Source organism: Pundamilia nyererei, unplaced genomic scaffold, assembly GCF_000239375.1.
Source record: "Pundamilia nyererei isolate P.nyererei 1_Seehausen unplaced genomic scaffold, PunNye1.0 scaffold00064, whole genome shotgun sequence".
Taxonomy (NCBI): Eukaryota; Metazoa; Chordata; class Actinopteri; order Cichliformes; family Cichlidae; genus Pundamilia; species Pundamilia nyererei.
This window is the reverse complement of record NW_005187465.1, coordinates 327,705-338,567: the sequence shown is the minus strand read 5'-3', so window position 1 is coordinate 338,567 and position 10,863 is coordinate 327,705. Positions and strand designations below refer to the sequence as shown.

The 10,863-nt window shown below is 42.2% G+C and overlaps 1 protein-coding gene across 4 annotated transcripts in view; it reads left to right on the top strand.

Moving 5' to 3' along the window:
* nrg2a (neuregulin 2a) overlaps positions 1-10,863 on the top strand; it is a 76,248-nt gene that overhangs the window by 35,370 nt on the left and 30,015 nt on the right. For all 4 annotated transcript variants that reach the window (XM_005735392.2, XM_005735390.2, XM_005735391.1 and 1 more), the window contains exons 2-3: positions 873-1,038; positions 2,273-2,391. In XM_005735392.2, the coding sequence (XP_005735449.1) occupies positions 873-1,038; positions 2,273-2,391 (285 nt within the window). The remainder of the gene's footprint in view (positions 1-872; positions 1,039-2,272; positions 2,392-10,863) is intronic.

Genomic DNA, 10,863 nt, shown 5'->3' with positions numbered 1-10,863 from the left:
TGTGTGTGTGTGTGTGTGTGTGTGTGTGTGCGCATTAGGGTTTGGAGGGGGCTCTCGGCCAGCCCTGGCTGACCCTTGTTCACCTCTTTCCTCTTGCTCCGCCCTGGATGAGTTTTCTCCTAAACATGTGTGCAGCTGTCAGCTGGCAAGTGTTTGTGTGAATGAGTGAGTGTGTCTGTGTTGTCTGTTTTGTGTGTGCTTTGGATGCAGATCATTTTCATATTTCAATTAAAATCTTTTCCTCTTCTGGGGACTAAAGAAAGGGGAAAGAAAAGTTGCAAGAATTTACAGAGTGTACTGCCGAGGCACTGATCATTGATATGAGCATACAGAGAAAGAAATGAACACACAAGAAATTCACTCAAAGTTTAACATTTCTGGGCAAAACAAGGGTTTTGTGCTCTTGAAAAGCACAATACTGTAACAAACAGAAGAGCTATAATTAAATCCCTTGTTTTGTTTTTGTTGTTCCCATCATCACAACAGACTAGTTGTTATGCAGTCATAATGTTATTGGCTTTTCTTGCGTACAGATTGGCTTTAAAGTTTGCGGTTACAGATTTTCTAGATCAGCCAATGGATGTTTGCTAAATATTGCTTCAGGTGTTTTTATAAAAGCGATGCCAGATTGAAAATCAGCCTGTTTATTAGTCTGAGGTAAAGCTGATCATGTCTCTGGTGACAACATCTGGAGGTTACATGAGAGAGCTGTTGGCTCAGTCCGTAGAGACAATCACCGCCTCTGTTGCAGTCTCTTTGTCTCCTCCTAAAACACACAATGACACACAAACCAAACCATAATCAAGTCCATGTCTATATATTATCACTGACTTGTTGTTTTTTGTTTTTTTTTTGTCTTTCTCTATTTTTAGCTGCGGCTCCAAAGTTAAAACCGATGAAAAATCCAATGATAGTGGACGAGGGAAGCAAGCTCACAGTTAGGTGCGAGGCCACAGGAAACCCTGCCCCTACCTACAGATGGTTCAAAGATGGCAACGAGCTGAAGAAAAGCAAAAAAGTCAAAATAAGGAGCGGCAAGTGAGTACAAATCAAAAACTGAGTACTGTAAACCCAACATAGGCGGTACGGTAAAAGGTTCTCCGTGGGTGACGTTACTGTCAGCAGGCAGGTCTGATGCAGTTTTCCTCCTCTTTTCTAGTATTTGGGATTATAAAGGATAATTCCTTCATTGAAGTGCACTGTAATGACTCAGTTAGCGTTTGATCCCTCCTTTTATTTAACTTTCTCATTCAAATAAAAAGTTGCATTTCAAAGCAATAGATCATATATCTAAGCACTCAATGTGGCAGAAGTGCAAGTTAGCACTAGTCAAGTTGGTTTGGAGGAGTGCAACCGGGGGCTAATGTTTTATGTAAAGCTGAAACATACAGGGTGATGTCGCTGACTTGTTCTCAGCTAAACCAGCTAAACCTGATAAAACTGAGGGTGAGCTACGTCTGCAGTAGCTGTTTTCTGTTTCGGCCCTCTTCAAAGAATATATTATTATTATTTGCAATACAAGAGTATGATATAGTGCCCTTCATATATATATCTTTTTTGAAAACCCTACATATTATAATTTTCTTTGTTTCTGGTTTTCTTTTGCACGCTGTGTAGCCACAGTTTTGTTACTGCCAGCCTTTAGACTATTTTTGGAGATCACACATAAATTAGCTTTTGAACAGATCAAAGGTGTGGAACACTCAGACTTAAAACTAGCTCTGGGGTTCAGGTCGCCCTGTGGAAAGCTTTACAAATGCCTCTTTCATAACAGCAGTGTGGGGGGTGGGGGAGGATGCTTTATTACCTTGTTGTAAATTAACATCAAAAATACCTGATGGTCTGGGGTTCTTTTGTAATTATGTTTTCTTTTTTAATTGATTTAAAACATCATTAGAAAACAAGAAATACCCAAGGAAAGAAAGGAAATATGACAGTTTTCTGTGTCCTTGTCCTGTAATTACTCACCGTGGCTACTGTTGAGCAAAGGTTAAAACTTAAGGAGGCCACGATATAACAATATCGACGTGAAACAAAGCTACAAAACACCACAGCAGCTAGTTCTAACATATTGTTCCACGGTTTCTTATTAAAAACAGTCATCCCACTCTCCAGAGCAAGTAATCATGAATCCTTATTACAGAAGAGCTGGTGCCATGCCCTGTCATGCACCGGCACCCCTCCCTCAGTATTTCCACTTGTTGCCTTCACTTGCTATTTCCTCCCTGCCCTGATTCCCCTGACTCAGCTATGTGAGTGTTGTCACCCACAGGAAAAACTCCAGAGTCCAGATCAGCAGAGCAAAACTGGAGGATTCTGGGAATTACACATGTGTGGTGGAGAACCTGCTGGGAAAGGACAACTCCACTGGCACTGTTAACGTCCAAAGCAGTGAGTACTGACTCCTAAGCAACAGGCAAAGCGGCACAGATGTACTGGCATTGTTGTTGTTGTTATAACTGTTCTCCTGCCAATTGAGAGATCCAAAGGAGCCATTACAAACAGGCATGCAAGAAGAGTAACACGCATGAAGAACAACTGTCCACACATGTGGTTTTGGCCTATTAATCAGTGGAAACAGAATTGCACTTTGGGGTGAATGGAATTTAAATGCAATGTGTTATCTCCTTTCATTCACCATTCTTCGCTTGCAATGCAAAACCCCACAAAACTGTACTGCACAGTGTCTTTGACCGTCACCGACACGCAGCAAAAGCAGCAGACTACAGATTTAGATCTGAAACATAGCTTGACAGAATATGAGAGTTGTAAAAAGTATCTTCAGTGTGTGTGATAGAATCTAACAGGCTTGTTTAGTAGTGGTAGTGGTGTGTGTGCATTGCAGATTTTTGCAAAGTATTGTATCAGATGAAAGAGTTTTGATAACAGCTGCTTCCATTCAGTGGGTTAGTGAGCTTATGTTTGTTCCTCACAGTATGGGTAGTGAATTTTTAGCTGCTGTGGGGAGCTTGTTTTTTGAGTAGATGAATCGAATACATTTATATATCAAAATATAAGAAAGAAAGAAAGAGTTTTAAAGACCTTATGTTGCTCTGCATCCTTTCAAGAAAGGACTTGATGTTATCTGGTGCTGGACTGTCAGAGATCTATATGGTTGTCTGGCATGCAAGAGTCAGAAACTGTTGGATGTGCTTGAGGAAATTCAACTTCCTCCACTGAGATCACCCGGCTTTTCTGTTTGTAGACCACTGAGTAATGGCGCAAGACTTTGATACTGTGCAGGCATGAGCATGCGACGTGAATGAAGTCAGCGCAGATAGTGATTGTTTAATCAAACCTCTCGTGCGTGACGGCATATTTTTATTCACGCTATTCCGAGTGAGAGATTTCCTAGTTTACAACATCCACATATTCACTATTTTTGAAGAATGAGTGACTTAAAAAGTAAGGTTCCTCGTGCCACACCAGTGGAGATGTTCTTGTTATTGCTGACCTTCCAACTAGGTGATTTCTGTACTCATCCCATGCTGATGGAGGTGTAAATGGTGGGGAAAAGGAGGGGGATTGGAGTTTATCCATCACACCCTGTCCTTGGGCGCACTCAGGGCACAATAATCACCTCCACCTTCTTGTTTTGCATTTGTCAAGGCCACCTTTTAGAGCTATTGTTTACAGTTAACAGACTTAAGCTGAGCTTCATTATTAGAGCCTTTTCAGATAAAGAAAGGACCCATTGTGTTTGGAAACACGGAGATTCTCAGGGGTTTCAGCATGCAAGTTTGATTTCCAGCAAACAATTGCGCCGAAAAGAAGTCCTCCGTATTGTGTTTAAATGGGGCTTAATATTGCATCTTTCGTTTTTGAAAAATTTCCTGACATATAAAAGGCTTCATTTGAGATTCACAGCCAGATTGTGTGACTCTCACTATATTGCTTGTCATGAGATTTGGCTCTTCTCCAGTGCAGTGATATATTCCTTTGCACTTATGTGCATTTAATATTTAAAGGGTCAGTGATGCAATACATACTGCGCTAACATTTATGAAAAATTAATTCGATAAACAGTAGTCAGTTTAATGGCAAGTAAATAAGAAAGGTCAGATCGTGCTTGAGACCCTAGGAACCCCTGGTGGTAGCACCTGTTTGCTCGAGCTTGCGAACATGTGACTGGCGGCACATGAAACTGTATATGATGACCTTAGCAGACGAAAAGAGCTGGTAATGCAGCAATATCAAAGGTAATATAATATCACAAAGCAATGAACATGTGGGCTGAGATGTACAGTAGCCACAATGGATAAAACATGACTGAACACCCGACAGTTCCAACTTAAAGCTAAGCACGATAGTATCTGCATGTGTCAAAGCTGAGGTTAAAGCATACTTCTTCATTGAATCTCAAGTCATCCTTTTCACAGTTTTGTCGCTCTTTTGTCTTTGTGTAAAAGCATCTTTGTGTTCTCTTTGTGTTGTTATCTGTCGACACTTTGTCATTTCCTTAAATCACTCCTGGATATTCCAACAATGGCATCACTGTATGTCCTTTCATGTGCCACGATCACTAGATGTCTGTCTCTGTGTGTTTTGTTTTTGTGTGTGATTGGGAGTGTGTGTTTGTGTGAATGTGTTTGTTCATGGTTCAATAAAAAAAAAAAGTCCCATTGTGTTACAACAGCACGTCTCGTTCTGTCATGCTTCGGGGGAGAAGGCAAGACAGGGCGAATCAGGGGTGATATGTCCATAGGCAGTGGGAGTGCTTAACTGAAAATACATATGGTATTAAAAGGAATTGGAAGCAAGCAGGGCATGTTGCTTTGATTAACATGCTGGTCTTGTGAAAGGCTGATATTAGCAGATGCAGATAAAAAAAAAGAGATGCATTGCATGTTGCAGGGAGTCTCTGTGAAATGTATTTCCCTCCTCCCCAAAAAATGTACTGTGTGATTTTGATTGAGATGCAGAGAACATGCAATCTGTTTAGACCGAGAGCTGTTTTCATTGTGAGGTCATAAGAGAAATGGCCATTGTGTTAAAGGGCTGCAGTGGAGTATGCTCGCCTGCTGCAGTATGTTGCAGAAGCAGCATGTAGCCGCAGTATTATCTGTGTATGTGTGCCTTCCAGGGAGGGAGAGCGAGGGGAGGGGGTGCAGATGTAGATGGACAGAGTGAGCTAAAGAAGAAGATAGCGTGGATAAAGGAAGGAGGGCGGGTTGTGGGGAGGGGGAGCAAAATGAGGGAATGCATGACAGAAAGCAGACAAAGACATTAGGGTAGAGGGCAAGAGGGAGATACAGCCAGTGGAAAAGAGAGGCAGACAGTGAGAGAGAGAAAAGTATGAAGAGGAAGACATGAGTCCGCTCTGTTGCAGAGGAGGGTTTCACACCCATTTTAGAATGCAGTTACTGCTCTCCAGCTTTTGTCCTGAGCACCTCCGTACTGTACCTGACATCTAGATTCAGGGTGTCTTTCCTCCTTGCCTGTGGTGTGTCTCTAACAGTATCTGGCATGCAAACAAGCCAACACTTCTTGAACTTATTAAGGAGAAGACAGAAAGTGAAATCCGTAGAGCATAGATAATAAAGTCAAATAGCAGCTCAGCACGAGAGCGTCATTCGAGCGCTCGCACTTGGATACAGTGTGCGCCGGGCTTTGCCTGCCTGCTTGTCTGTTCTGGTGAACAGACACTTCGGGAAACCAGCACTCAGCTCCACCACATGGTGAACACAGGCCACCACAACCCATCTTTATCTCAGCGGCTCACAGTAACTCCCGCACCTTATTCTTTGCCAGTTGTGTGTTATACATTAATATGTTTTAAAGTAAATGAAAGGACCTTTTCAAACTTTTTCAAAAAGCTTTTGTGGATCACCACAAAGGTTTTAATCGGAAGACGCTACGGTACCACACTTAACAAAACATTTTTTTCAACCCGTCTTTATTGGTATAGTGTTTGACTTGATGTGCAAAGTAGCAGGTACAGAAGGAGTGCCAGGATATGACGCATTCCCCTGAGGTGTCGCCGAAGTTAAAAGCTATTGTTCTGTTCAGTTCAAATTATTCTTAGGAGAACCGCTTCCACTTGCCATAGAAGGAAAAAGCAGTCTGTATATATTCCCATATTACACTGAACAGCTGGTCATGACTCATCACAAACCATATCAATATAAGACAAATATAAGACCTGTGTAATCTCGAGTCGAGATGTGGACCATGGCGTAGAAACTGCTGTGAGCAGAACCTTCCCTTAAACTGAACCCCTTTATGCATTTGGAGGCATGCAGCACATTGTGGCTTCACGCCAGCCTTGCAGTTTGCCAATAACATTGATTGATTGGACTTGTGTGGGGATTTTAGTCATGTCTTTTTGTTAGGGCAGCAGAAGAGAAACACACACCGATTAAGTGCCAGTTACTGTACAGTTATTCAGCACAGATGGTCGGAGGTTCTGCTGAGTTGAGTGTTTAAGTTGCTCGTTATCAATGTCTTAAGTCCCATTTAATACTTTCTCCTTCTCTTTGGCTCCGTTTTAGCTTCCTGGGAATTTTGAAACATTAGTTTAATCTGCGGACCAGTTTTTACATACTTTTGTGAGGCCACATGTTTTATTATTTGTGTTTGCGCCAACTTCGGCTTTCTGACAAAATGCACAACAGTGTGCAGCATATGAGCAACTGTGCACTTCCTGGTGCTTTGGAATATCATGTATCCTTTAAACAGTCTCGGTGACAATTGCTGTCTTTTTGAGCATGATGCTTTCCGCCTTATGCCCAACCCCCAGTGCCAGGGACCATTTGTTGTCCATGTGGTCTGACCTCTACCCTGTAATCAGTTTGGCATGGTGAAACCTGCTGGCATACTGCCGAACAGTGTTGTATATCATCCGCTGTTTTCCATAGGGCCAGCATGAAGGAGCAACACTAGTCAAAGTTTGCTCAGCTCCACGTGGCTTCAGATTAAGGCGTCCCATTATCCTACAGGCTGCTGTGTTGTGATAAGCGCTTGTGAGACAGCCATTTGTGTCTGCAGGCTGCAGGTCACATCCTTGGGGGGTGCTGTGCGCAGCTCCGCTGAGAGAGTGTGTGAGCGTCCAGGAATGTGTTGATGGAAATCACAGCTGAACGTACGATTCCTCCAACCTCAACAGTCCTGCTGAGGCCCACCAGCAACAATTTTACGCACGCACGCACGCACGCACGCATGCACAATGCCCCTCAGCCCCTACCCCTTCCTCAACCCCACACACATATAAATGTGCGGAAATGTTTTGTGTGTTTTCGCTTCTCATTTTGAAATCAAATACTTGCATTCCTGCTGTCAAAAAGAGGGGAAAAAAGCTGTTGGCAATCTCAAATACTCTTAATAACTTAAACAATTGAGCAAGCAAACGAGAACTAAGCTTGAGCTTAATTTACAATTTGTTGCATTGTTAAAGGCTCAAGAACTCGAGCAATTACACCCCAGTCATCCTGCATCTGACCTCAAGTCAGTACAGAAGGCTACATTTACTCCGTCACATTTGCTGTTGCACATAATTCACCTGCAGAAAATATGCTAATATATAAATTATAGATTTGTTGTGATTATATGAAAAAGCTCCTGATTGGTTGTTATTTGAACTTAGCTAAAACGGACAACAAGACCAAATATGGAAAATAAACCGATAGCCCTTATTCACATTCAGTGTTAAAGCTTGGTGATGATACAAAACATTGATCAAAGTCTATCAAAGAGAAAGGTTTACGATGCGTTTAGAAAGCCATTCATTGGAACCGAAGGCCAAAATTTTCCCGAGTTGTAAAACAACTTTATAAGTTACAGAAGACATGATTAACACAAAGCAATAAACACGAAACCGAGAAAAAAAAGCTTTTTCTGTTTTCTTCCAGTAAGTTAATATGTTCTACGTAAGTGAATCATTACAGTAAGTACCTCTTTGCACTGGATAAACAACAACTTCCTTCACTCCTTCCATGTCTTTCGATGGTCAACTGAGTAAAAGCAAAACTTACTCAATCCTACTACGCAAGCGAAAAGATAAACTCATCTCTAGTGACGCTAAAGGATGTTAGTTGTGGCCTCGGATGAATGTGGAGTATCTGTAAGTCGGTCAATTGTATTGATTGCTGCGGGTAAAGCTACAACCATGTCTGCAGGAAACGGGCCTTCACATCTGCCAAGCTCTCTGTATTTACAGGCCACTGGAGAACAGCTTGTCAGGTTCTGTGGATCAAGCTGCTCGGCTATTAGTCATACCCACTTTTTTAAAACTATCCAGGAGTCCGGGGGTCTGGACAGGCGTGTCTTTGAGGTGGCCATCTGATTGCGCCAGAATCTCCACAATATCAAGATCAGGTCCAGGGCTCTGTACAGCAAAGAGCATGTTGTAATCTAACATATAGCGGCAAACACACTGCCTTATAGAAGACTGCTGTGGTTTTAAAACGCTGCTGAATGTTTGATTTCTTCGATGAACACAAACGGAAGGAAATGATCCTGATCTTGACCATTTGGAAGTAAAACGACAAACTTTCTGAAGTCGTGCTTGCCATTGTCTATAGTTTTGCGTGCAGCAGCCTGCAGGCAAATTTACAAAAGTCGTTAATCCAGACATATAAAAAGAATCGGGATCTGCATTTCCTCTCTTTCACGTGTTAAGAAACCTGTTTTATCAAATGAAACCAGATTGTTTGTTTTGCTGTCTGACATTACGACTTGACTTATGACAGCTCGAGTGAGTCACTTGTTTTCTTATTGCACTCACAGAATCATCATTTCATCTACGCTGCGGTTTGTTTTTGTTTATTGTTAAAGACTTTTTGTATTAGTGGACAGCATCCGGCGTGGTGAGAAGTTCCAGACTAAGCGGAAGCGTTTACGTCGCGAGAGGATGAACACACTCTGCATCATCTAGTGATCAGAACACAGCTCGTGTTATGAATGGATGAGTGCATACGTACGGCAGTGGAGGACTCGAACGCTGCTTCCAGTAACATCCAAATGAAGCAGAAATCAAAGGGAAAGAATAATTTATCATGACTATCAAGAAAATTCTTGGAAACGATGCCATCATTCTTTTGCTGATCTCTTGGCACCTTCTGCACAACATGCATACCTGAGCCCAACCACAGCAACCACTGTGAGGCACATCTGTAAATACTGCCTCAGATCTTAGAGTATATCGATTTTAACCAATGTTTGGGGGCTTCTCTTGAAGTTAATCTGACAGAAGACAAGTTACGTTTCACACCTAAAACATAAATCAGCTCCCTAATCTGTCAGTAATTCATTGCTTTTTGACAGGGACTGTGAGTTATTGGCTTTCATATGTACTACGTGCTAATGTCCTGGAGAAGAGGCAGCTGTTGGATCCTAACATCAGAATCTGTGAAAAATGAGTCAAATATGTTAAAGAAAGCACTTTCTAAAAGTCCCTCAATGGATTATTATATTTTGCTTGATGTGTCACTTCACTTTAATCCCCTCCGATCCAGGACGATAAGTGGACGTCCTCACTCAGATCTTTGAAAAAACAACTAAGTTATAAAAAATCAAAACACATCAGACTTCTGAGAATGTCCGGTAATCTCACTGTGTTATGCGGGACAGTTAAGCCGTTAGTGTGAATGAGTGAGGATATCGCTATGTGTGAGGAAGGAAGCAGCTGTTACACTTGAAAAGCTGAGTGATGTGAGCAGGTGACACAAGGTTTTCGCTGTGTGCAGGGCTTTGTTAACTCTTCCAGTACCCTGGGACCAAACCTATCTGAGCCTTAATTTGATAGCATAATAAAATAATCTCTTTCAGCCCTCCTCAGCTGTGCTGGTGGTCTTTTTTCCCCCTGATGGAGACCCCAACTGTGCAGGGTGACTGGGCGCCGTCTTCTTCTTTCTTGACAAATCACTAAGAAGCACCTCGGAGGAGAAGCGATTGTCTAAAAATGATGAATTTCATCATAAGGGCCTGGATGTGCCGACAGAGTAATGACATTAAGTTGCCTTAAGATGTGTTCATTCGCATTAAAACAAAGTCCCTGCTCCTACTCTTACCTGGCATGTTTCAGAATGGGGTCAGACTAATTCAGGGGTGTCTTCTGTTCTCTTTAAAGTTCTCTTTGGAGTACAAGAGGAACATATATTTACCATTCCGTTGCGTAAAGCTCAGAGTAACAGTACTATAGTTTAGTTGCCACAGCTGTCTTTAATCTTAAACCTCCCATTACTCCATCGTGCTGCTTCCTTTTGTCGGACACTCGGCAACTGTATTCATCGTGTGTGTGTCAGGGTGAGTAAGTTCTTTTACCGGGGACTCTGTATGAGTAGTGGGTACAGCAACAGTGTCATCAGCGTTGAAGCCATTTCCTCCTAAGTGTGTAGGTGTAAACAGAAAATGCCTCTCTTTAGTCAATGACACACTCACAGTGAACTCATCGTTAGTATACAGAGGGCAGCCTAAAACAAAACACACTTGCTGCGTTGCCTGTTTTCAGGACATACAGCAGGTGTGGGTGGTGTGTGTGCATGTGTGTTTATGACCGAAGGAGGGCTGCTGTGTGCTTTCAGGCTTTCGGGGAATAACCGAGGGAAAACCTTTAGTCCTAACAGCTGGCCACTACTGTAGCTGTGAGTACAAGACCCAAATATGGAGCTGTGGTATATGTCTTCTATATCTGGTACAAGGTCGCAAAGGCAGGCCTACCTTGGAAATGAGGGCCAGCTGTTGAAGGTGAAGGCAAAGGAGCATATGGATAGCTCACACTCTGTCCTTTTAAAGCTTTACCTAATGTATTTTTTATAGTTGACATCAGATTGATCATCTGACATTGTGGCCACTTCCAGCATTTATGACTCATAATAAATAATAGATGGAATTTCTGTTTGTGGAACACGTTTAAGTATATCGATT